General features: G+C 43.5%; 1 protein-coding gene across 2 annotated transcripts in view; it reads right to left on the reverse strand.

Annotated features, from left to right (window-relative positions):
• Positions 1-400: 400 nt before the first annotated feature.
• LOC123580628 (interleukin 18 receptor accessory protein) overlaps positions 401-27729 on the reverse strand; it is a 34479-nt gene continuing 7150 nt past the window's right edge. The window contains exons 4-13 of one of the 2 annotated variants that reach the window (XM_045445573.1): positions 25907-26076; positions 23541-23859; positions 23255-23444; positions 15370-15520; positions 11054-11119; positions 9471-9594; positions 6819-6970; positions 5546-5683; positions 2772-2945; positions 401-1192 (exon numbers count right to left, since the gene is read on the reverse strand). In XM_045445573.1, the coding sequence (XP_045301529.1) occupies positions 819-1192; positions 2772-2945; positions 5546-5683; positions 6819-6970; positions 9471-9594; positions 11054-11119; positions 15370-15520; positions 23255-23444; positions 23541-23859; positions 25907-25979 (1761 nt within the window). In that variant the 5' untranslated portion in view covers positions 25980-26076 and the 3' untranslated portion in view covers positions 401-818. The remainder of the gene's footprint in view (positions 1193-2771; positions 2946-5545; positions 5684-6818; positions 6971-9470; positions 9595-11053; positions 11120-15369; positions 15521-23254; positions 23445-23540; positions 23860-25906; positions 26077-27729) is intronic. The other variant, XM_045445574.1, reaches the window with a different exon arrangement.

The raw sequence follows: 27729 nt of genomic DNA on the forward strand, positions 1-27729 counted from the left end.
CCTGCTCATTGGCCTGAGCATTTTGGCCTAGTTCGTTCCTACTTTCAGTGGCCCAGGGTAAGGTTGGGGACCTCCTGCCCTGCACCAAGGCCAAGGGGATGAGGAGATGCTGAGGTTAGCCCTACTCTGCTCTCCAAGCCTTGTGTCTGGCACAGGGCTGCACTGCCCACCAGAAGGGTCTCCTTCCTCTATTTCACCTGCTTACAGGGGGTGCTTCTGGCAGGGACAGAGTAGAGATTGACTGGGGTCCTGTCTGCCCCTTTTCCCCCTCCCCACCCCGGTGTCTGCCTTTCCTACTTGCTTTCTGTGCTCCAGAGTTAATGGGTGGACATTGAATAAAAATTGTTTTGTTTTGCTTTGTTTTTACAGGGAAGCTTTAGGTAAAGTTCAAATCAATCGCTCCTAATAAAATAATATTTATTTGATTGCAAATATATATAATTTATATGTACAATCCATAGTAGACATGACAGCGAATAGGTAGCCCAATGCAGAAGCGGCTATCTCTGCCACTTCTGCTCAGACCCCTTGGCAAATCTTAAGAGCGTTGTGTGCTGAACGTGTGCATGCGTCTGCAGAATTTACTCTTCCTCTGTCCAGAGGAAATCAGAAGCTCTAACCACAGTTTCGGGGTCATTGCTTTGCCTGTCAGGCTTGCTCGGGGTCGGCAAAACACTCTCCATCTTATGTCAGCCCGATTCATGCTCTGGGCTCTGTCCATCAACGTCTCTACTCGCCAAGGACTGAGGGCAGGTGGTTCAGGGTCTGCTTTACCATTCCATTCCATAGGCTGGGAGCTCCTCCCAGTGGCTTCTGTTTTACGGAGTCATTTCCAGTGAAAAAAATTCAGGCATAATTCTGAGATGGTTCCACCTGAATCCTTTGGAGTTTTTCACCGGCATGTGGTAGCGCATCTGAGTCCAGAACCTGGAATTGGGAGGGACCGATTTTAAGCCTCTCCAAGTGACGGTGGGCAAAACCCGGAGAGCTTTTTTCACCAGATGAGGTAGAGACTCTGGCTCTTGGAAGGAACAGAACTTGATTAAAATTAGTTTCAGTGTTTGGTCATCCAAGGCAAGATTCACTGCTGCTTGTAGTTCAAAGACACTGGGTCCATTGACATAGTTGGGGCTCAAGATAAATATTCCTCTTCTACTTTTCTTAATAATGTTTACGATGTCTTCTGCATATGCTGGAAATAAGGAATTGAATCATTTGCTATTGTATTGCTGAACCCGGAGTCTCGATAACCCCAAATCTCCCAGACCTACCCAGAGGGTTCCCTGCAGAGGTTTTTAGGGAAGGAGGAAAGGAAGCTTGGTTTGCTATGTCGCTTTCCCTGTATCAACTCTATGGACAGTTGAAGATACACTCAAGTATCCGGGGACTCTCTACATTCCTCTCTTTGTGTTCTGTCTCTTCAAACTGTCACTCCCTCTAGGAGAAGAGCTTGTTGGCACCAGTCAGGCTGGGATAACAGAGGGGCATGGGATGTCCCAGGCTCCCTGGTGGGGTGTCCGAGGCAGAGGAAATGGGGGGAAGGAATGATGTCTGTACATCTGGTGAGTGGCAAGAACTGCGCCCCGCCTCACCCAGTGCTGACATTTGTGGCCAGCAGAGTCCTTTTTTTTTTTTTTAATAGATAGATTTATTTATTTATTTATTTACAAATTATATATACTATTTTTTATTTTTTTAATTTTTTTATATATGAAGTTTATTGTCAAATTGGTTTCCATACAACCCCCAGTGCTCATCCCAAAAGGTGCCCTCCTCCATACTCATCACGCACCCTCCCCTCCCTCCCACCCCCCATCAACCCTCAGTTTGTTCTCAGTTTTTAATAGATAATGCTTTGGCTTATGCCAAAATGCTTATGCTTTGGCTCTCTTCCACTCTAACCTCTTTTTTTTTTTTCCCTTCCCTTCCCCCATGGGTTTCTGTTAAGTTTCTCAGGATCCACATAAGAGTGAAACCATATGGTATCTGTCTTTCTCTGTATGGCTTATTTCACTTAGCATCACACTCTCCAGTTCCATCCACGTTGCTACAAAGGGCCATATTTCGTTCTTTCTCATTGCCTCGTAGTACTCCATTGTGTATATAAACCACAATTTCTTTATCCATTCATCAGTTGATGGACATTTAGGCTCTTTCCATAATTTGGCTATTGTTGAGAGTGCTGCTATAAACATTGGGGTACAAGTGCCCCTATGCATCAGTACTCCTGTATCCCTTGGGTAAATTCCTAGCAGTGCTATTGCTGGGTCAAAGGGTAGGTCTATTTTTAATTTTCTGAGGAACCTCCACACTGTTTTCCAGAGTAGCTGCACCAATTTGCATTCCCACCAACAGTGCAAGAGGGTTCCCATTTCTCCACATCCTCTCCAGCATCTATAGTCTCCTGATTTGTTCATTTTTGTGGCCAGCAGAGTCTACAAAGCAGGGAGACCACCTGTTCAGATTGACAGAGGTGACTTCCTACAGAGGACCCAGGAGCAGTATCTTGTTCTGGAAGGCATCCCTAGGGCCCAATATATATATATATATATATATTTTTTTTTTTTTTTTCTGAAGATGGCTCATTCTTGGATGATGCAGCACATCTCTGCAATGCATGTTTTTCTGTGCTGTTGCCCAACACGTTCTAAGCTCATGAAACATTCCAGAGGGTGTATATCCCAACAGAAGGAATAGCAGGGAAGCCCATAGAGCACTTGCATTCAACTGTTCTTTTTGTTCTATATCTTCTCTTGGCTTATAAGACCTACCTCCTCCTGGGGCCACATCTCTTTCAAGCAAACACAAGTTGTATCCATATTTGTTTTCCAAAACTTCAGGGAATAGATTCAGGGCCAAGTATTCCTCATGCAGAGATGAAGTGGCCTCACTCTCAAAAGAGCTCCATTTTGCATAGGATACGAAAGCATCAAATACCTTTTTATCTGAGGAAGAGAAATGTTAGGAAAAAAAAAGTCAGCCATTTACGTTTTTCTCACTATCGTGGCATATCTACATGTGCTTGAGTCATATGGCAAATGGGCAAGAATTAAGTGCCGGGCTCCTTACTGAATTGATTTAATAATAAAAAGCAGCAGCTGCGTCCAATTCAGAATCACACTGCTGAGCCGTATCGATTGCCCAACCAAATTCGAATTCTGATTTATGACGCGGTCCTGCATTTTCACTGAGGTCAGATCAAACAGTTGCGGCTTCTGTGATTAAATCACATTAGTCAGGGGTTCCTCTGGGTTTTTTTTTTTTTTTTTTTTTTTTTTTTTTTGCACTGCAGTGCTGCTGTCTCGTGAGTTACACATCAAAGAAGAGTCTGTTCCATCAAAGCATGATAATATCCAACAAGCGGAGCACGGCCAAGACCCAGCACCTTGCACATGAACGAAGAGAGCTGACGGCACATGTACCTCTATTAGAATCCCCGCCATGTAAAATGAAATCATAGTAACTCCCTGGCAGACTGTCTTCAGGGTTGCATGATATAATGTATATAAAGCGCGTGGTGTCTGGCTCACAGCCGGGCACAAGGTAAATATCCCCTCCCCCCTGCCTTCCAGATGGGAAACTCTATTTATGAAACTTGTTTTAGGATATTTGTAAAGTCTCATGTGCCTCTGTTGAGTCGACTAGTACAAATGCACGTTGATTACTGGGTTGTGCTACCGAACTAACCAAGAGAGGCAGAAAATCTCAAAAGTTCGCTCATGGGCTTCAGAGTCTGGACATACCCATTCGGTGTCATATTCTAGTGCTTTGCACAATGGCTGGCAAATAGCAGTGTTACAAAATAGCAAACAATAGCGCTGGTGGCTGATGTGATGGGCAGAACGCTTGCTTAATATGGACGGAAGAAGAGGCCTTCCTGGATGGAAATGCCAGCAAAAGAAGAAGAAAAGGGAGTGGAGGAGGTCCAGGAGACAAGAAAGAGACCCAGGAGGCTCATCTGGGAAGCGCCTCATGGCCCAGGTGGGAAGGAGGAGGCTCATGGGGCATGGCCGGCAGGAAGTGCTGTGCAGTTTAAATGTGTGAGACACCACAGTCACCTCGGATTCCTTCCACGTCCCTGTGAAACTCCAACAGGCTTGGATTTTTCTATCATCTGGAGACATTTACATTTCTTTAGTAAGAAAATTAACAAATGGGAGTATTAGAGCTCTCTTAGGTCCTCTGCAACTCTGACATTCTGCATCTCTCTAAAATTTTGGGTATTCGGCATTAACTTCAAAGGACACAGCCGTTTTGCTGGAAAACATTAGATTAGCTACAGAGGGCACTGCATCACCGTGCTTGAAAACCGGCGTCTGCGTCCTCATCAGGGTAGTGTCTTGTGCAAAGTAAAAAGAGAAAGGGCAGATTTAAAAGTGTCACAGTTGATTGGCTCTTTTGTACAAGCTCTAGAATCTTAAGATAAATAACATTTTAGTAAAGGAAATATAAATCATTTAGAGGGATGATTGAGGCATTGGCTAAATAATTTGCTCAATTCAAAAACGCTAAGAAGCTAATTTAAAAAATAAATCTCAAAAAACACTCTTGGCTGAAGGATTTCTAGCGTGAATTCTCAATAATTAGTTGAAAGGAAGGTATGATTGATGCATCTCTTGACTTCTCCTTTTCCTGTAAATCTGACAGCTTTTCACTGCATTCCCGGCGTGGGAGGAGCAGCGGCGTGGGAATTAATTATCCCAGGCAGGTAAGTAATTATCCCCGGATTCCAGCAGAATGGATGCTGCCCTTTGCAAGAAGGAGAACCATCCAGTAAAACAGTACACCTAATCTTAGAGACCTCCAGGGCTAGAAAAACACCCCAGCAGCTCTTCTATTCTAAAGAAGCACTATCATCCTGTCTCCTGGGGAAATGGGCAGACAGCTCCATTAATTGTAATAGTGCTTGCCTTTTACAGAGTGTCACATGTTTGGGGACATTGCCACCATCTTCAAGCCCCTCATTTTACAGATGAGGCTGAGGTTATAGCTAATGGGGGCTCTGAGCCAAATCACCTGGGTCCAAATCCTGAGTTCTAACACCATCTTGCAGTTCGGTTTTGGGCACGCGATTTTACGTCTCTCTGTCTGATTGCAGGATTCAAGTGACAAAGTAGCTAATACACCTGACTGGCATGGACTGTTTACCACGTGCTAGATGCTGTTCTAAATGATAAATATTTCTTAACCCAATGGGTCCTCATAGATTTCATTGTGATCATAATCCCTTTTTCCAGAAGAGGAAACTAAGTCATGGAGATGTTAGCTCATCTGTCATATTGCATCAGGTTGGTGAGCAGAGAGATTGTTTTCGAGCCCAACATGCTCTGCAATAGCATCGTTGATCAGCAAGATTCCTGGAAACTGGAATGAAAAGAAATTTTTTCTCCATCTGTTCCCAGTTCTCCCAGGTTGAGCCACCACACCTGGAAGAAGGTTTAAAAGGCTGAGGGGCATGACTTTATCCATCAGGGAACATCCATTTCTTGAGCTTCTCCCTCTAAGTCTGAGAAGAAATGTCAGAGGCAGGTCGGGGTCACCTTACCCCCAAGTGTCTCATCCTTGTTCTGGTAGGTTCGGTACAGCAGCACTATTTCAATCCAGTACATGTAGAGCAGAGCACCTGTGGTCAGCACGCCTGCCAGGCTCATGACGGTACCAAGTAGGATGTAGATGAACACCACTGGGGGAAACACGGTAGCCATGAACAAATGTCTCTGCGAGACCGCATTTGGGCTGACGCTGTGGGCCCGCCCAGCGCCTTCTCAGGCTCTATTATTTTCTCAAAATCACTGCTCTTGGGAGCATTCCTCTTGACTCTGGAAACACTTAAAATCGTATCTTGAGGGAACTGTCTTACAATGAACTGGAGAGAACCCCCGGGAATGGCACGTTCCTGAACAGGAAATGGATGGGGAAACTAATCATGGTCACTTTTAGTTATTTTTTCCCCCATAAACCTCCACAAAACCCATTCGCATCCTTCTCATTGCATATTATAAATTATCTTCATGCCCTATCTTCCCTACAAAAGTCTAAACTTCCTGAGGCCAGGAGGCACGCGTGGCTCGGTTTCACACTCTTCACGGTACCTAATGCGCAAGAACTTTCACACGCCTCTCCTGACGGAAGCCCCGCTACAGAGCATCCACAACACCGAGCACAAGTTTTGTCTTATTTAAGCCTCACTAGCTGTCAAAACTTGCTTGTTCTGTAATCGGTTCTTAATTGAATGAATGAATGATATCAACTCCATCACGGAGTATCTTCTTAAGGAAATTTCAAAGCTATTCTTTATCAGGAATTTCCACTCCGCCTGTCAAAGACTGTGGTCTGTGATACACATATATCACTCTGAGCAGTGAGCAAGATGACTCTTCTCTCCTCCACTCTCCAGTACCCTACCATCATGGTCTCTGGATACAGAAGACTGGAAAAGAAAACCCTGAAAGGGAGCTAGGTCCTAGAACAATACCTGTTACACAAGACATGCCCTTTAGGTGTTTGTAGAATAATGGATGAGTGAATGAATGAATGAATGAATGGATGGCAGGCTTTTCCAACACAGGCCCCGTACAAAGAGTATTAGTCAAGAGGACCAGTTCTGGATCACTGTGATGTGATTGTGATTACTAGTGATGTGTCCTCGGTCAAAGTATTAAATGGTTTAATATGAGCAAAGTGCATAATGTCTGGCTTCTCACAAATGTTAATTGCTATCATCATCAACATCATCAGCAGGATATTTCTTTAGGAAAATTCCTCTCCTCTCAGATAAAAGCAGTTGTGTGCCTTCTGCGGCCACCTTCCAGGCTTACCTCCTTTCTTTTCTCTCAGCTGGATGGACTGGGTCGTGTTGCCGATGGAGTTCTGGGCAAAGCAAACAAACTTCCGGTGAAGATCCCTCTGAGTGACTTCTTTCAAGTGGACAACACGCTCTATAACGTCATCCTTTTTGGTGTATTTAACTCTAGGAAAGAAGGGGAAATACCCCACTCATTCACCAGCATAAGTTGACCACTTTTGCAGTATTTGGAATTCTTATTAGTGGCCAACAGTTTGGATTTCAGGAGAGCTATCGGATCAAAGCATAGAAGGAGATGCCAAAAGACCATAAGATGGTCAGAGGGAGTTCATTTTTGATTATTGAATCCTCTGGGCATCGTTTTATGTATCACCAGCATTTAATTTACTGTGGGCCTCATCTGACCTCCGTTACTCTAAGTGTTCTCCTTGAAAACAGACTATAATAATAATTTAAGAATAATGTTGAACATGATGCACTTCCACCAAGGGCTGACCGTGTTTCTCTGCTCACTCATTTTTTTTAATGTTTATTTATTTATTTGAGAGAGAGAGAGAGAGAACAAGTGGGGGAGGGGTAGAAAGAGAGGGAGACACAGAATCTAAAGCAGGCTCAACGCTCCAAGCCATCAGCACAGAGCCTGATGCAGGGCTTAAACCCATGAGCTGTGAGATCGTGACTTGAACTGAAGTGGGAAACTTAACCAACTGAGCCACCCAGGCTCCCCGTCTCACTCTTTTTTTAATGTTTATTTATTTTGAAAGAGAGGGAGAGAGTAGGGGAGGGGCAGAGAGAAAGGGAGAGAGAGAGAATCCCAATAGGCTCCACGCTCAGCATGGAGCCGGATGTAGGGCTTGATCCCACGAACCGTGAGATCATGACCTGAGCTGAAATCAAGAGTTAGACGCTTAACCAACTGAGCCACCCAGGGGCCCTTGTGCTCACCCTTTTTAACACTAAATGTAGACTATCAAGTCTCCTTCATTCCTCACAGGAACCCCCACAAGGTAAGAAAGAGTATGATCGTCCTAACTTGGCCAGCAACGCAGACCAGGCATAGAAGGTAGGTGACTGTGCATGGTCACTCTGCTTGGAAGTGGCAGCCCATGCCCTGGGTCTGGGCCATTCTGCCCCATACAGCAAGTTGTAAGTCTCAGTATTTATGCACAATTTGTGTTCTCTAAGGTTGCCAATCTACAGTCTCTCTTTACTAACTAAGGCATCTTGCCTGGGTGGATGATATTTTAGGCTGTGTTGCTTGGAGCCCTACAATACCAACACTTATTCACTGAATATTTCCTACCAATCAGGAACCGTGATGACCATATCACCTCTACTGTATCTATGCCGTACAGGGACCTAGTAAAGTGGACGTAAGTGTCCACAGATTACAGATGGTGCAGTGGAAGCTTACAGGGTCAAGCATCACATTGCCAGGGGGTGGAAAACAGAAATCCAAACCCAAAGAAGTTGTGTGACTTCCCTTGTCTTAGAAGCTCCTGATAACTTTTATTGCTGTTCTCAAAATTCATCCTTTATTTTTTCGTAATGACATAAACTTTTCAAAATGACATTACATTTGTTCATTGAAATCTTTTTAAAATTCAGAAGGATGTGCTTAATACATAGTCTATTACTGTGGAACAGATCTTGGAAAGATGAGGGACTCTGTTTTTTAGTGACAGGCCTGACCAATCGGATTGAAACCCGTAATCCCGCCAGTGGCCGGAGTCCAGTTTTGTGAGGCACTGGATAGCTCTGAATAACAGAGTTTTCCTTTCTATTGAGCCCAACTGTCTTCCCCGTAAATTCTGTCCACTAATCTGGACAACAAACTAAGCCTCGTTTCCATAAAACACTGTGGTTTCCAAGTACTTCAAGGAATCTCACCTCTGCATTTCCTTTTCCAGGTTGGATTTCTTCAACTATTCCTCGCTTCACATATTTTTGGTCAGAATCCTTATTATTGTGCATTTTCCTCTCCATACATTCCAGACTGTTAATGGCTCTGCATATTTGGATCCCTGAACTCACCACTACTCTAAATGAATGGCACTGGGAAAAATGGGGTGTGGGCAGAGGGCAGCATTCTTTCCCATTGGTTGGATGTGCTACTTCTCTTCTGCCATCCTGGCTCGGTATGTCTGTCTTCTTGCCAGCTTGATGTTTAAACGTCAAACTGTTGCTATAAACTCAGCTTTAGGGGCACCTTGGTGGCTCCGTTTGGTTGAGCGTCCAACTTTTGATTTCCACTCAGGTCATGACTCTCCGTTGGTGGGATGGTTCGTGGGATCCAACACGGCTTGGGTCCCGTGCTGACAGTGTGGAGCACACTTGGAATTCTCTCTCCCTCTCTCTCTGTCCCTATCTCCTTCCCCCCTCAAGATAAATAAATAAACATTTTTAAAAAACCCTGAGCTTTCAAACAGCTTAAATATTTCATTTTATGGCCCTATTAAGAAACTGCTTCTGATCTCAGGGTTGAAAAGGATCCTGCACTTTGCATTTCTGTCCTTTTCTATTCACCACTAGTTGGCGCCAGTGGCCACACCATCAACCGCGCGCTCGTTCATCTCGGTGAGTCCATTTTAGAGGTTTCCAAAGGTGTTTTAAAAAGTGTTCAGTGTAGGTTGCAAAGAATATGGTCTGCTAATTTCCTTCTTACCTTTTCTGCTCAGGTGTTGGAACTTCCCACTCCTGGTCAGAATCTTTAATGTACCATTTTATTACAGGTTTAAAATCTCGTTGGTAGCCAAATCGTGCCGTGCAGTTAAGAGTTAAAGGCTTTCCTGAAAATGAGAGAGACACAAAAATAGGAAGGAAGTCCGTGAGGACACTTTGTCCTGTGCAGGAGGAAGACGCCATCCGAACACTGTTCACTGCTGCAGTCACGTTTGCAGGATAAATAGGTGTGTCAGAAATAACCAAACATCTACCGTCTCTCATTCACAAGCAAATAAGACCACGTATGTTTCTCTCCATTGAGCAACACTTACATCTCAGACTTGTGACTCTTTGGTCACAGCGCTAAGAATTCTGATGTGGTTTGAGGGCAGACACCAGGAAAATGAGGAGTCCCCTCAGTGACCAGCCTGGTCTTCTAATGCTGCTATTGAGTTCATAATGTGTCAATAAAGAACATTTTACTACTAACCAACATTTGCATATTAACTTAAAATCGTGAGGTTACTGTAATATAGTTTAAAGAAGGAATTATTTAGATATTCAGCAGTTTCTTGAACAATGCACTATGGGTGGGCATGCATGTGATGACACTACCCTCTTCCTACCCGCTTTTTCTACAAGGGGTCTCCAGATACACTCTGCCTCAAATTCAATATTTTCACCATGAAATGGTTAAGGACTCCATTAAAAAATCATCTTCGCACCTTAATAATGTCCCCCCCTGCCCTTTAGGGTTTTCAAATTCATTGAAGCTGTAGGTAACTTGGCTATTTTTGAATTATTAATGTTTTTTTCTTTCCTCCTTCCTTGCATTCTTGCGATGCTGTGGGTATTGCTAATGCTATACCCTGATACCGCCACCTAGTGGTCTTTTACCATAGTATCTATGTTGACATTTATTTCTATAAGTATAGATGTGTTAGCATTTAAAAGAACCACTTATTTTCTTGGAACAACCAGCACTTGGTTTTAAATAGAGAAGTTCTTATTTGGCTGTGTGGGGAAAATGTAGATGTTACTGAAGTGGATAAAATAAAAGGGGACCAGGGAAAAGTCACTTTGCCCCTCTACACAAAAAAGACACCACTTGGGAGTACAAATTACTTGGGCAGGAGCTGCAGTGTTCCTCCATAGGTATCTTAAAGCCCACACTGAACACCATGTTTTTAAAGGTTAATGCTCTTCAAGGTGGTAAATCGGTTACATTTACAGATTTAATCAATGGACCTAATATACGTAACCACCTGTTTCTGGGATGAGTAAGGAGAAATCTAAAATCTATTGAACATGACCAGTTCACTAGCCACTTAACATACATTATCCTGCATTTCTCACTGAAACCAGATGAGGTCAGTTTTCCTTTGTCTATTTACAGATTTAAAACCTGAGGCTTAGAAAGATTAAATAACTCTCTAAGGTCAACAAACTAGCCAGTGGCTGAGTCAAGATTCACACGGAATTCTGTCTGACTTAAAATCCCAATACTTTTTTCCTTAATACGACACTTAGACCTGCTCCCAGAAGTATAATGTCATTCAATGGTGATAATACAACCCACCTTACCAAGTTCTACTTCCAGTGTGTCCTTGATGGGGTCCAGAATATCTGGCTTGAAAATAGTGTCTTTCACTAAAAGATGAAAATAGTGATTATTATTTGCATTGGGAAATCGGAAGGCCTGCTTGCTGAAGATGTGCGTGCAAAGTAGCACTTTGATCTAAATGCTTTGGAGCTCCCTCTTCGATTTTGGTTCATTGTCTACAAACTTAGTAGGAACTCAGGTTTCCACGTGAAAAGCAAGCCTCCAAAGATGAGCGTGACATCAGGTTGCAGGTGCTAGTGAAACATTAGTCCCTGATAAATCCTTGTCCACCCGGGTGCGTTTTCCTCCACACCAGCCCTGCTCAACTGCTACAGACCTGAGCCCCCATTCCTGTCTTCTACAACATTGCTTTTTGGTACCATCTGGCTGAGTAGTCCGGAAGAAGAACGCACGGGAGAAAATGCCCACATCAGCCAGACCGGAGGCCACTCCTCCATCCTTAAGTTCATGGTTTATTTCAAGATAAAAGTGAGTCCGACCCTCCATTACTCATTTATGCCTGAGTTTCCGGCCACAAACTGTCAAATAGGGCTCTGTGGTCAGACTTCCTCCTGAATATGGCCCATCTCCTGATCAAGGAAAACTCATCACCTCTGCTCTGGACATTGTCCTCTTACTTCTCGGGGACCTCCTTCCTTCAATGACTCCATTATCTTCCCTGTATATTTCTCTCTCTCTCTCTCTCTCTCACACACACACACACACACTCTCTCTCTCTCTCTCTCTTTCTCTGGGTTTCTGCCCATTGGCATTTATCCATGCTCAGTCTCTTCATTTTAAAAGAGAGAACATTCCCTACACCTTGTGTCCTTGCCACATTCATCCTCCTTCCTTCCAAGCCAAATTCTTGAAGGAGCGACATGTGCTCATCTCCTCCATTCTCTCGCTTCCCATGGAGTTCAATTCCTGCCCCCATCACTCCACGGAAACTGCTTCAGCTAAAGTCCCGAGTGACGTCCTTGCCCCTAAATCCACTGGACACAACTGAGTTTTTCTTCTGCTTTATTTCTCAGCAGCTTCGGACACTGTTGGGCATGGCCTCTTAGAATCCTCTCGTTTTTCGTTCCCTGCTTCCCTACTTTCCTGTTTACCTTCTGCCTCTCTGCTCACTTCCCTGTGTGTTTGGGGGCTCTTCTTCTGGGCTTCTCGTGAACATCAGTTCTCTCCCTTGTTCTCTGCTAGTGGTCTTTTGTTCTATCTACTCTCTCTGGGTGGTACCGTTCATTCTCTAGAACTGTTCCCTACTAAAGATCTTGAACCTTTAAATGATCTCTCTCCTCCATCATCAGTTTCACTTCCTTTACAGCTCCTATCCCCACTCTCCCACTGGTACTCACTAACTTATGTAAATAATGACCTCCGTTGCCCTTCCCAAACCCAGCGATGAGTTCTCAGACCTCACCCCTGAGGCAGAGCGTTACTCCCTCTGCCCAGAGATACTTTAGCCACCATGCCCTGGGACAGTTTCCCTCTGTTCTCACACCCCTGCTCCACCCCCTTTGGGGATCCCTTCCTTTCTCCCAACCTCTCCAAGTGTTGCAATGCTACAGTCCTGGGTTCCAGGCCTTCTTCTCTCTATACTCACTCCCCAGATGAGCTCATTCAGTTTTTCTGCTTTAGTTATTTATTTTTTTAATGTTTTTATTTATTTTTGAGACAGAGAGAGAGACAGAGCATGAGCAAGGGAGGGGCAGAGAGAGAGGGAGACACAGAATCTGAAGCAGGCTCCAGGCTCTGAGCTGTCAGCACAGAGCCCCACGCGGGGCTCGAACTCACGGACTGTGAGATCATGACCTGAGCTGAAGTCAGACGCTTAACCGACCGAGCCACCCAGGCACCCCCAGTCTTTTTGCTTTAGATATCATGTTGACCACCCTCACATTTACACTCTGGCCCTATCATCTCCGGACTGGTTTGTCCAAATTCCTCCTTGTCATTGTGATTTGGATCACCGAAAGTCCTTTCGGACATAATGTTTAATTTCTTCCTTAGACCCTCTTCTCTTGCAGCCTTTCCTGTTTCATGAAATGGTGTCACCATTTACCATCTTATCCAAGCCAGAAAACAAAAACATCCTTGGTTTCCCTCTTCACGCATTAAATCCATCATCAAGCACAAACAAAGCCGCTCCTCACCTCCTTTGCTAAGTCTGTGCAGTGAGCAATCAGAGATATCTTCCAAGAATGTGCATCAGACCTGCTGTGTAAGTTCTGATGTATGCCGTGCAAGGCCATCCTCCATCAGTGTCCAACAGAAAATCCACCTAGTTGCCCAACCTAAAACCCAACTCTCTCTCATCCTGGATCCCTCCTTTTTCCTCTTCCTCACTCCCAATGTCCAAGTCCTTTCAGCTGTACCCTCTCCGTAGTCTCTGAGTCTGTCCCCATCTGTCCATCCCCACTGCAGCTCTCTGCCCGGAACGGCATTTTCCCACCTTCCTTGGGCTGGTTGGTCCTCACCTGTCTGTTCTTGCTCGAGTGTGGTATGTCCAGGTTTGGGCTTAGTGGGCCTCTCGTATGCCCCACTGCTTCCCTTTCTCCCCGCTCATCATACTGTCTAGTGACAGCCTGTGTGCCCACAAAGTGGGAAGTTCCGGGTGATCACAGACAATGTGTCCAGGTGTCCGTTCTTACATCCTGAGCACCAAGCCCAATGCCTGATACCTATTAGATGTCCCACAAATATTTGTGTGAAAATGAATATGTGAAAAAGTGAATGAGTGAGGAAGACAGGAATGATGACAGAGAAGGCTTGGTCGAAAGAGACGCAATCGATGTTGCGGGGAATCCCTCGGGCGAGGGAGAAAAGCAGACTCAGCCCCTGAAAACTTGATGGGCTGAGTGGCATGTCCGAGGGAAGAGGAATCACACATCCCTTGGAGGGGGCTAGTGGCACAAGTGGGGTGCTTGTGTTCTAACTTCTCCTCCAAGGAAAAGTCTAATGTAAATGTTCATTGCTGAAGTCCAGGAAAGTAGGCAGAAGTGGTTACCTTGGCCTCAAGGTGTTTAACGTAATTTGTATCCTACACTAAAAGAAGAACAGGTAAAAATAATCGATATGTTTACTAAGAGCTAGGTCAACCATTCTGTAGCTCTTTAATACAAACATGGATGACTGACCCTGTTGTGTTTTGACAAGAACCATGTTTAAATTAATGACATCGTATAATTTATTCATGTGGATACTTATAAATCTGGGAAGAACGGCTCAGTGAAAAGACTGGGCCAAAATAGAGCATGAAAGAACAAACCCAACAGACCACCAAACATATAACAAGGTATTCAACTTCATTAGTACTCAGAGAGATGTAAATTGGGATTTAAAAAGGGGGAGAGAGAAAGAGGTCCCGCTTGACACCAGTCAAAAAGTCTGTAAACATCAAACATTATTTGGTAATAACGAGAATCTGTTCTTCACTAAGGGGGGTATAAAATGCAAAATGATAGAATACTACCATGTGTTTTTAACACAAAACACATTTTGTAATATAAAACGATATTCTATTTTATTTTTTTAAGTTTATTTATTTGAGAGAGACACAGACAGCATGAGTAGGGGAGGGACAAAGAGAGAGGGAGAGAGACAGAGAGAGAGAGAGAGAGAATCCCAAACAGCCTCCATGCTGTCAGCACAGAGCCCGATGCAGGGCTTGAACCCACGAAACCAGGAGATCAAGACTTGAGCCAAAAGCAAGAGTTGGATGCTTAACCCACTGAGCCACCCAGGTGCCCCCAGTATTCTATTTTATTAATGGATATATACTTTTGTCGAAAAGCATAAAGACATAAATGGAAAGCATATAGGGTACATGATTGGACTACAGCTGGGAAGAGAAGGAGCAGGAAGGGGTAAGAGCATAGGCCTCAATCTGTCTCTGCAATGTCTCATTTCTTTAAAGAAAAAGCAAGATTCTAAGTGTGCAGAGAAACAGTAATATGTATTAAAGCTGATAGGTTCATGGTGCCACTGCTGTGTGTGAAATATTTAAAATCATTTTTTAAATTATTACAAAAACTTAGCAGGATTCATCAGTGCATGGAAAACCCAACTTGTGACAACATGAATATGATCCAGAATGAGGCCTTCCTTGGGGGACGGAATCTAGATTTATGGGGAAATTAATGTTTTCCCACATTTAAGGCTTCACGTGACTACCAGTATATGATTATGTTTTCTCTTTCCCAAAAAGGAAACCATTACTAAACCGAAGGAAGATAGCTTTAATTGGGTAATAGGGGTTCAAATCCCAAATCTTGAAATGAAAAATCTCACTTACCAATGGTTGTCACTTGGACAACAGCTCTGACTGTCCATGAACTTGTGTTATCTGAATCAGTGTAATCACATACATATATGCCCTGGTCGTGGTCATAAACTTCATCCACTAGGATTGAGTTGCTCCTTTCTTCAGAGAGTAGTTTTCCATTCTAATCCAAGGGACAAAAAAGTGAATAACTTTCTCTAATCAGAGAATTGTTAGTAATATTAGTCAAACTTACAGAAAAACTTCATAAATAAGGGCATCACCCAAGTATGAAGGGCTTCTGTTCAAAAACTGTATTGGTAAGAGTCTTATTTGTTAATGAGAGGCATTTTCACATACAATTACATTATCTTTTAAGATCAAGGCACCAACTCTGACTAATCTTCCAAGAGTTATGTGGCCTAGTATTTCCCAAAACATGACTCAGGACCCTGAGAATATTCTAGAAAACTCATAGTACTCTAAATAACTGACACCTCAATGAATTTTTTGAAAACATGTATATTTATGGTTATAGAAATTGACACAGTTTTGTGGCGGGGAGGGGCTAATATAAAACTTCCTGTTTAAATAAATATCACTCTTGGGGCACCTGGGTGGCTCAGTTGGTTAAGAATCTGACTTTGGGGCACCTGGGTGGCGCAGTCGGTTAAGCGTCCGACTTCAGCCAGGTCACGATCTTGCGGTCCGTGAGTTCGAGCCCCGCATCAGGCTCTGGGCTGATGGCTCAGAGCCTGGAGCCTGTTTCTGATTCTGTGTCTCCCTCTCTCTCTCTGCCCCTCCCCCGTTCATGCTCTGTCTCTCTCTCTGTCCCAAAAATAAATAAAAGTTGAAAAAAAAAACATTTAAAAAAAAAAGAATCTGACTTTGACTCAGGTCATGATCTCACAGTTCATGGGTTCGAGCCCCACATCTGGTGAGCACGAGCCCTGCTTTGGGTGAGCCCCACCTCTCTCTTTCTCTGCCCCTCTCTCACTTGCGCCCTCTCTCTCTCAAAAAAATAATAAGTAAATTTCACTCTAAAAAAAGGTGAAATTTATTTTTTTTTAAGGTGAAGTGTAAATTTAAAATATTAAGTAAATAACTAAACAGGTGTACAGACACATGACAAGGAATGACTAGTGAGTAAGACACAATGAACTCATGGCGGATCCAAAGTCACGTGAGAACTAAAATGCAATTATGAACATTTCTCTCCCTTACTCAGCATATCCTTCAGGGATGCTCTTCTAAGGTCTGGAGTTCTCCCCCGGCTGCAGTTGCCATTCCTTCCTGGTCTCCTTTCCTGCTACTGCCCCTCCACTCACTTGCCATTCCCGAAATAACCAGATTCCTTCATCAGCCACCCGTTTGTAAGTCTCTCCCAGCACTCTCTCCCCCTGGGTAGGCTGCAGCTCAGTCTTTAACTCCAACTCAAAAGGATGATTCTCACAGAGAGAAGAGGGTGATGACACACTCCCTGAGCAGAACCAGTCCCTTCGTGCTCCCAGACCTCCATGATCGCGCATAGCCCTCTGATCATAACGATGTGTATAGTTACCTCCTTCTCCGAAGTTGCGAAGACCAGCCTTTGTGCCAAGACACATAACTGCTCCTGCACACACTGGCAAGAATAAACACAGATCCCTCCTTGCAGAGAGCACTCAGTCTAAGAAGGCAGGTCCCAAGCAATAAGCCAGAGTGCGATGCACTTGGGCGACCTTGCCTCAACTCACAGGAAGCAGGGCTACTCCCTCCAGGCCAATCAGACCTTAAGGAGTATGTAGGAATCACTCCATTAAGCTAAGTGCCTTCTCAGAAATATTTGAAACGGAGAATATATGTAGGAAATAGGGCCAAGGTGAAGAGGCTGATGCATGTAGACGGATTTGGTCTTTGTGTCTCTACTATATGGCAAGCAGGCCAGGAATTGTAAGCTCTTTGTAAATGATGCGTGAATAAAGTATATATAATTGAAACGTTTTGAAGCATGAGAATCATGTAAGTTATCAGTAGGGGCTAGGACCTAGTAGGGGCTCAAAAAATCTTTGTTGAATGGCTGAGTATCCCTTTGCCAATAATTCTGTAGCCCCTAACCTCCATGTAGCCCATGGCCTTCCAATCTCCAGCAAATAGCACCTGGAGTGTGTGTCTTACCACACAGTCCAAAGCAAAGACATACACAGCGAAATCACCTAGTATCTATACAGATTATAAAATGCTTTCTCGTGTATTATCTCATATGACTCATTCCAACGACTCTCTGACTTGGGTTGCACAGGCTTTGAGAGGAAACTGAGGCTCTGGCATTTGTGTGTTGTTCTGTATCACAGAGCTAGCGAGTGAGAGGGCTGAGGGTCAATCTGAATTTTTCTGACTCTGAGTTTCATGTTCTCATTGAGGAGTTTCCCTTCCATTTCCCTGCTGACTGGTAGGAGCAGGGTTTCCCCACTCCAAGTCTCTGGTGTGGTTCCTGTGGCCCAAGAAGGAACTTCCAGTAGACTGGCAGGGAGACCAAGGTGGGGGGTCAGAACTGATCAGAGAGGGGCAGTTGCAGGCTGCAGGAAGTAAAAGGAAGCGAAGAAATGGGGCAGATAAGGTTAAATATCAATCAGCTGATCTCAGGGGTCAAGAACCCCTTTTCAGAGCATGGGGTAAAATTCGGAGCTAAAACCCTAGACAATGTACATACAAAGAGCAGAAATTGGAGTGGAGGTGTCTCATGGGTCCCATGAGAAAGTAATGGGGAAAAGAGGCTGTCGTGACCAAGACCTCAGCTAAGCTGCAGGGAGGATGGGTCAAAACAAAGTCAACCTGATTTTTTTTTTCCATAAAAAGAAAAGTATGGCTTCATATGTATTATTAAGGCTTAACAAATGGGGCGCCTGGGTGGCTCAGTCAGTTAAGCGTCCGACTCTTGATTTCGGCTCAGGTCATGATCTCATGGTTTGTGAGTTCAAGCCCCGCACTGGGCTCCGTGATGTCAGTGCGGAGCCTGCTTGGGATTTTCTCTCTCTCTCTCTCTCTCTCTCTCTGTCCCTCCCTCACATACTCTTCTCTCTCTGAAAATAAATAAATAAACTTAAAAAAAAAAACTTAATAAGATGGAACTAAAAGGAAACATCAAAGAAAACGGATAAGGGAGAGGCAATTTGTGTCAAGAATGATGGGAGACCCATTCTGGTAAGACGATCACAAATGATTCCAACAGAAAAGAGGGGTGCTAATAGGGCTGTTTTGCTCAGCCGTGAAACAGTCTTGAACAAAATATGGAAGGAGGAGCATCTCCAGTGTGAACCTGTATGAATTGGGTCAGTAAGTCCGAGACAGAACTGAGGCATGCAGAAAAGAGGAACACATGAAAATTGAACTTTTAAAGGTATGTGTGAAGCCAGAAAAACAAAGGAAATGTATTCTGGTAGGACTGTTCTTATTACCCTCTAATATCACCAAGCTCTAATACTACCGGGCAGTGCAGCCACTCCAGGGAGTACTATGCATATGGTGCTGCCTGGAGTTGGGTGACACAGTCGAGCTCCTACGGGGGCTTTCACTACCTAGTCTGGGAGGACTCTCGGCATGTACATCTTCAGCCCTATCCTCCCTGATGGACTTGACATTTTCACGTCTGTTTTAAGGATTCGTTATGTCCAGATCTGTGTCTGTGACCTCTTCTCACCCCTCGTTGAATTTACTTCTATTTTGTCAACTTCCTAAATTCTGTGAGTATATTTGAGCCAGAAAGACCCAACATATGAGTCATCTCTTTCACGTTTCCCTAAATATTTAATCTTGTATTTAATTCTGAAGATATCACTGGCACCCACCACCTTCTTTCTGTTCCCACTGCTAGTTCCCTAGATCAGGATTCACCCTTACAAAGTTCAATCACACCAACAGGAACCCCCCAATAACCATACCTCATAACCAACCTACAGCCTCTGTTTCCAGCTCTAACCCTAACTACACCTCTCGGGAACTCTCCGCTCCCACCATGCTGAGCCACTCACCATTCACAGAATGTGCCCCTCGTGTTTCTGTTTTCCATTGCCCATGTGCCTGTTCTTGCAGCTTCCCGGTCTCTTGCCCCAGTCATCAACTGATAACATTCTACTCAGACATAAATTTTGTACTAGTGCTTACCTCTTAATTGGAAAAGGGTACATTATGAACAGTATAGACTGATGAGTTAGATACTAATCTCTAGCCAAAATCTTGAATGGGTTATTTGAACAGATGCCTATGAACCCTTAAAAAGGAAACGTTGGTTAACAGCCAGCTCGCACTCACTGTCAACATTCAGGCCATGGCATGTTGTCTGATCATTTCCTTCCACGATAGAATGAATAGACCAGAGCCTCAGAGGAATACAGGACTACAGTAGATGTTCTGTCTCCACTGTAGTGACTGACTCATTTGGAAAATACTTTGACGGTGTCTTTGTTAAATAAAATGTATGCACATGGGCTGAATGAGTCAACATTTAGGTGCCTTTTTTCAGTTAGTTGAGTAGTAATACCTCCCAAGTTGTAGATTAAGGGACCACGTATAACTAAAAGGATCGTGCTAGAATCAAGAGCTGAGTCGACGGGCTGTTCAGTGCCAGTCTTTTGAGTATTTTTGCTAAGACCTGTCATGCCTGCCTCTCATCTACAGGTCACGCAAATCTGGGAGTGACGGCTAGTATGGTGGATTTCAAACTCAGAATTCCATCCTCTTGATATGCTGCTAAAACCAACAAATTTGAATTTAACAGCAATAAATGTGAAATCATGAAGACGAGTTACAAATTCTACCCAGCACAAAATTGCATTGGCCTGATCGCAGTGCTTGTGAGAAAACAACGACAGCAATAACAACAAAAAACACAAAAAACTGCTTACCTGCCAACTAAGAATGAACCAACCACATAATGGAGCTGTCCCAAGGCTAATGCCATCCGGACCACATTGATACACTATTCAAAATAAGGAAGAAAGTAGCCTCTGTTTTCACTATGGGTTAGGCCACATGGGGGTTATAGCACTGAACAGATGTTAGGAAGTTGTGCAGGATTTTGAGCATTCTGAAATACCATAGCGAGAACAACAAAAGGGGCCACTGTAGGGACCTTGAAAATACTTTCCAAAAATCAAATCGAAATGATCTTTACTTCTTTCCTATTGGGAATCCCATCGATCTTGGGTTCAGCCAGTCTCAAATACTCACCAGTTCTCAGAATGCCAGGCAGCACTAGTGACTACAAGAAAACTAGGCCTGGGGCGCCTGGGTGGCGCAGTAGGTTAAGCGCCCAACTTCAGCCAGGTCACGATCTCGCGGTCCGTGAGTTCGAGCCCCGCGTCAGGCTCTGGGCTGATGGCTCAGAGCCTGGAGCCTGTTTCCGATTCTGTGTCTCCCTCTCTCTCTGCCCCTCCCCCATTCATGCTCTGTCTCTCTCTGTCCCAAAAATAAATAAACGTTGAAAAAAAAAAAAAAAAAAAAAAAAGAAAAGAAAACTAGGCCAAAAGGAAATGGGAAGGAGAAGTGGCCGGTCTGCATGCGCACATTCCATTAAATGCCCGGCCAGAGACGACGCAGCAGCCACGTCATCATTGTGGCGAGTGAATGTGGCATATGAGGGAGATTGTCTTAAACCACCAATGGAAAGGGTACTCAGGGCACAAGTCTAACTGACAAGAGGCCCCCAGTGGTGTCACTGACACCTGTATCCTCGGTGCCAGTGCAGAAGGACCTCTCCCAATGCCCTGTTATATAATTTCTCCCACGTCACAGATTTCCTTAGCTGGAGAGCAAAAAATGCCCTCTCGTTCAATGTCATTGTCATTTATTTCAGATAAAGTCTGTTGAGGCCATTTCTTATCGTATTTTTAGAAATTAGCAAAATGCAGAGGAAATGTTCTTTGAATAAATACCAGATAATTCACTTTAATCCTGACTTCTTGGTCACTTAATATTTCAGTGAGGAATCTCCAAGCCTAAATTTTTTGATGTGTCTATTAAAAATATTTTGAAAGCTCCTAGAGCTTCTACTCTGTTGGATATGCATCTGGCAGGTGCATCCCTGATCAGGAGTTTCGTCTGAATTCAATAACGCCATGTTCTCCTCTGCTCAGCCAGTGTTTAGCATCTGTCATCTATTCTGAGATGGCTTAAGTGTGACCTGCCCACCACATGAGCACCTGGGGCTTAGCATGAAGAAAAGGAGCATTGCGTATTATTTGCTGCCTAATGTCACCAGTTCTAGTGATACACTCCTTCTGTGAGGCCTGTCACTTTTCAGGTTACTGCGTGTGTGTGCGCGTGCCAGTGTAGGTACGTGTGTGCGTATGTGCATATGTACGTGCGCGCACGCGTGCAATTAGGAACCACGACTTGAATGATAACCTCCCCAAATTTGCATCAGAAAGTACAATTTTAAGGAGCGCCATTGCTGGCCCACTTTTTGGCGGATGCTTATTCACCACCGAACACACCCTGAAATTTGCTGTCAAGATCCGGGAGAAGGGAAATGAAGCTTCTTTCTGGGAATGCCATATGCCTTTCGGGTTTAGTTTACAAGTACAATATATGCAGAAAGCTAGCAGCTACTGTGTGGCTTATGTTTACCTGAAAGTGAAAATAGCTTTCATTTCAGGGATACTAATCATTGAAAATTCAAATGCAATTTCATCTGAAATAACTAGGGGTAAGCCTTCTTTACTGGCCTAGGAACAAGCCCACCTTGCCATAGATTTGTCTTCCTGGATCACAAATACTTTTGAACCACGGGAAGTTTTATTCTGAAGAGAACTGAAAAGAATAAGCAGAACCGTGGTCTCTTCTGGCTAACCTATTTTAGAGATGATGAAATTAAGGTGTTTCTTAAAATTATGATTTTACCGAGGCCGGCATATTTTCATTGTCCCTTCAAAATACAAATGTGAGACCTAGAGCACACCACTTTTCCTCCTTGTGCACTTATTTCCCCAGTGGACACGATAACACCTGTCTACCCATCGTCACCAAGTCGCCGGAGAATCAAGTGATGAAATGTCTTCCATACCATGGTACTTGTGCCACCATGACCCTGATTGCTGAGCCTTGAAACGCATAGAGCCACCAGGTAAACATGAACCACTTTCTTGACTGATCACTGGCGATTTAAAACGACATTTTTATACTAACAGATATATTTTGAAGTCTAATTTAAAGATTTGCAGGATGTTTGAAGGCAAAGTATTGGACTTCCAACAAGAAGGAGACACCTATGCAGCATTTATATATCGGCTAGCACTTGGAAAAACTGTAAGATGTAATGATAATGTGAAGTGTTTTTGTTATGAAACTTACTCACATGTGGTTCATAACCCGAAATGATTAGGAAACTTGCCTCTTCCTTACCCCTCCTCCCTCTTCATCCTCACATTGCACTCCCCACCCCCACCCCCATCTCACCTGCGCAAGACACTTGTTACCCCGGCCTCCTGTGTTTGCTGTAACAGCCCTCTCGGATATGCTCTCTTTGGAAAGTGTTCCAGTCTGCGATTTCATTCAGAAACCCTCCAGGATTCACTTGTTGGGGTCTCCCTTCCCCCGAGGAATGCCCACTGCTTTCCAAAGACAGTACAAATGAACCCACTTGGCCTTCTGTATTGGCAGATGGTCCTAAGGTTATGTCTCACCTCATGTGTAATACACTGGTATTCTAGAAATTTTTCTGGCACTGATCAAAAAGATGGTTCTTACGATGATAATATCAGACTCTGGCTACCTAGGAGAAAGACCACTTTAGGGACCCAGGCCTTCTCTGTAGGCACAAGGTCAGTATTCACAAAGCTCTAGACCTCAGGTTCTCAAACCCACATTTCCATGAAGTACCTATGGAGATGTTACCGTGAAAACCATATTCTCACATCGGTTTTGGAGGAGTCGCTCTTACCTTGTACCAGGTCACCTCTGAACTTTGGGCATCACTTTGGCAATGGAAGCTGGGGCAGTTAATATAGGCAGTGCTGCCAATAAGAAGTTGTTGCTCGTGTGATACGAAGTTATTTGGTACACATGATACATTGGTCTTAGGCTTAACTTCTAAGATGGTCTTGACACAACAGGCCTCACCCTGAGGGCTCCTAGGAGAGTTAACAAGGTCTTGTGAACGTAGAGGTTATATCCAGGTAATATAAGATTTGGGAACGTTTTCTCATAAGAATGCATGTGGGACGTACCGAATCCTGGGTCTACAGATATACGACCCAGCATTATGCATTCCTGTGGTCGAAAAGTGTAGGATGCTCTTGTCCTGGATGATGTGATGATAGTTGTTAGTTATTTCCCCTAATGGATTTCCATTCTGAGGTTGAAAGTACCACTGGACATCAGATAGATCCTTACTACCACTGCAGGGCAAGTTTTCAGGGGCTTGGGTTGGTGAGAGTTGACGTCTGTGGTGAAAATGGGATTTCTGTGACTCTGTTAAGTCACAAAATAAGACAAACTTCTCACTTCCTGAAGAATATTCCCACAGAAGTTTTTTGGTGATGCAATCTGAAAACCACAAGGAACAAAACAACAAAGAGATACATTAGAAGATGAAACTCTCCCTTGGCAATGATCTTTTTGGATATGACATCTAAAGCACAAGTAACAGAATAAAAAACAAGTAGAACTACATCAAACTAAAAAGCTTCTGCACAGCAAAAGAAATGATCAAAAAAATGAAAAGACAACCTATGAAGTGGAAAAAATATTTGCAAACGCTATGTTTAATAAGATATATCTGATTAACATCTAAAATGCATAAAGAATGCATACAACTCAAAAGCAAAACCAACAAAAACAAACAAACAAACAATAAAAACCCAAAAAAGCTACTTAAAAATGGGCAATGAATCTGAATAAGCATTTTCCAAAGAACATATACAATTAGCCAACAGGTACATGAAAGGCTGTTCAACATCGCTAATCATCAGGGGAATGGTCTTGACATAACAATCACTATCACAATGAAATATCATCTCACACCTGGGAGGATGGCTTATCAACGAAAAGACAAGAGATAAATGCTGGTGAGGAGATGGAGAAAATGGGACCCTTGTGCACTATTGGGATTATAAATTGGTACACCCACTATGGAAAACAGTACGGAGGTTCCTCAAAAAGTAAAAAATAGAACAATGATATGGCCCAGAAATTTCATTTATTGGAAATGTATCTGAAGGAAATAGAAATGCTCTGTTGAGATATTCTGCACCCCTATGTTCATAGCAGCATAATTCATGATCATCAATATATGGAAACAACCTAAATGTTCATCAAATGAATGGATACAGAAGTTGTGCCCACACACGTACAGAATAGAATATTATTCAGCCACAAAAAAGAAGGAAATCCTGCCATTTCTAACAACATGGATGGACCTTGAGGGCATTATGCTAAGTGAAAGAAGTCAGACAGAGAGACAAATACCATATGATGTCACTTATACGTGGAGACTAACAACAGAAACAAAACAAAAACCAAGCTCATAAAAAAAGAGATCGGATTTGTGGTTACCTGAGGCTGGGGTGAGGAGTGGGGGAATTAGATGAGGTGGTCAGAAGGTACAAACTTCCAGTTATAAGATACATGAGTGGTGGGAATACAGTGACCACAGTTAACACTTCTGTATGATATATCTGACAGTTGTTAAGAAAATGGATTCTGAGGGGCGCCTGGGTGGCTCAGTCGGTTAAGTGTCTGACTCTTGAATTCAGTTCAGGTCATGATCCCAGGATCATGGGATCAAGCCCCATGTTGGGCTCTGTGCTGCGTGTGGAGCCTGCTTGGTATTCTCTCTCTGTGTGTATGTCTCTTTCTCTCTCTTTCTCTTCTCTCTCTCTCTCTCTGTCTCTTCCCCCTCTCCCTCACTCACATGCTCTCGAGGAAGAAGAAGAAGAAGAAGAAGAAGAAGAAGGGGGAGAAAATGGATTTTGTGAGTCCTCATTACAACTGGAAAACAAGGAAATTTATTTTTCTTTTTTTGGTAGCTATATGAGATCATGGGTATTAACTAAACTTGTTGTGGTAATCATTTCACAATATATGTAAGTCAAGTTATTTTGCTATATATCTTAAATTTACGCAGTGCTATATATCGCTTATATCTCAACAAAACTGAAGGAAGAAAAGATCAACTTACATTTACTCTAACTTACATTTACAAAAAGTGCTGGATTTAACAAGGGATTAAGCTCTTTTGTGTGTCTGTCCTCTTCACTGTTTCCATTTAGAAGTTCATGTTCTAACTCCCTCTTCATGGACTTGAGGGGCCACTAGCCATAGCATTTTCCTGTTAGAGAAGGCTGAACCACCCCTCGTTCGTCTTCAGCTGCTCCCACTGAACACCCAGCTATTGTAACTGGGTTCCTCACTGATTCGTGGTATAAGCTGAAAGCTGTTCACCCCAGTCATTTCTCTCCCTCTGCACCCGTCTTAACAATAAGAAGGAAATGCTCTGTATTAACAGGTCAAGTTGCTGATATATCAGAATATCTGTCACTTTATACTTTGACCACAAGACGCACAGTGTTAACATGAAAAGTGAAATCCCTACCTGAAATATTCAGTCCTTTAGTTCTCTCTCCTGTGACAAGCCAGAGAAATATCCAGCACAAATAAAGCGTCATTCTCCCTGGGTCCTGTCATCACTTGAATGAATTTGTTCCCTTGCCAGGCTGTGGTACGTTGTGTTTCAGAGCTCTTCCCTGAGAACCCTCTTCATTTCTGTAAGTCAAGAGGTGAGAAAAGGAGAAATCAGAACCAGTTATCAAAATGCAAGTCACACAGGAAGCTTTGAAAGGGCAGATCACACCCAAGCAAGCCTTCCCATGCCCACAATAGTGTGTGGCAGTCTCGTTGAATGTGTCATTTCTTGTACATCTAAAAGAGGAAGAGCAGCGCCTCAAACTCATGGCAACCACTTGGACCTCTGCACCATACCATGTGTCCTTTTGGTGCCATTTCTTCATGGAATTCTCCTTCTGTCCCTCCCCCTCCCCCTTCCCTTTCCCTTTCCCCTTCCTCTTCTTCCTCTTCTTCCTCCTCCTCCTCTCCTCCTCCTCTTTCTTCTTCCTCCTCCTCCTCTTCTCCTCCTCTTTCTTCTTCTCCTTCTTCTTCATGTTACCACCTAGCATGCATATTTCCATGAGTATCTTGGAAAAAGTTAAGTGAAACTTTTCCAGAAAAGGGGACCCAAATTGATTGAAAATGTCAGGTTCTCCACAGTTAGGAAGCCTGTACTATAGCTCATATGTATAAAATTTGAGAATGTCCACATGTCTGTTTTATTTGCTTTTATTAGTAGTTGTAACAGCTGTTAGAGAATAGACTCTCTTCTCCCCAAATAAGAAAGGAAAAATGGTCACTGGGTATCAATATTATTGTCTTACTCTGTGTATTACTCCTTGGGGTTGTTAGAATAAGGAAACTTCCTCCTGAACTTTGCCTAAAAATTTGTCCTAAAACATTCCCATACTGCCTTAGGCTCTTTAAAGTGAAAGTGGGGGTTGGGGCATCTGGGTGGCTCAGGCAAGAGTCCGACTTCGGCTCAGGTCATGATCTCACGGCTTGTGAGTTCGAGCTCTGCATCAGGCACTGTGATGACAGCTCGGAGCCTTGAGCCTGTTTCAGATTCTGTGTCTCTCTCTCTCTCTGCCCCTCCCCCACTCTTGCTCTGTCTCTCTCTTCTCAAACATAAATAAATGTTAAAAATAAATTTTAACAAGTGAATGTGGGGGGTTGAAGGGGTGGGGGGAATGGGTGATGGACATTGAGGAGAGCACTTGTTGGGATGAGCACTGGGTGTTGTATGTAGGTGATGAATCATGGGAGTCAACTCCTGAAGCCAAGAGCACACTGTATACACTGTATGTTAGCTAACTTGACAATAAATTCTATTTAAACAATTAATTTAAAAGAAAAAAAAAAGTACTAAACATAAAAAAAAAAAGTTAAAGTAAAGGTGGGGTGGGGAACAAAATAATCCTCTGAAATAGAAAAAGTAAAGGAGCAGATCATGTCAAGAGAGAATGAGAGCCCTGCCCTGCGTTCATGGCACTTTTAACTCCCTTGTTGATAGGGTGGCCATTGCAACTTTCAAATGAATTATAAGAGATGAGAGATAAGGATATTGGGTGTGGGTCTTAGTCCAATGGGCTGCTATAATAAATTACCACATAGTGGGTGGCTTATAAACAATGGAAATCTATTGCTCACAATTCTGGGGGCTGGGAAGTCCAAGATCAGGTCACCAGCATGGTCGTATTATCCTGAAGGCCCTCTACCTAGTTCGTAGTGCCTTCTCACGGTGTCCTCGGGTGATAAAAGGTGCTAGTGATCTCTCTGGAGTCTCTTTTATAAAACACTAATCCTTGGGCA

Source organism: Leopardus geoffroyi, chromosome A3 (assembly GCF_018350155.1).
Source record: "Leopardus geoffroyi isolate Oge1 chromosome A3, O.geoffroyi_Oge1_pat1.0, whole genome shotgun sequence".
NCBI classification, from domain to species: domain Eukaryota; kingdom Metazoa; phylum Chordata; class Mammalia; order Carnivora; family Felidae; genus Leopardus; species Leopardus geoffroyi.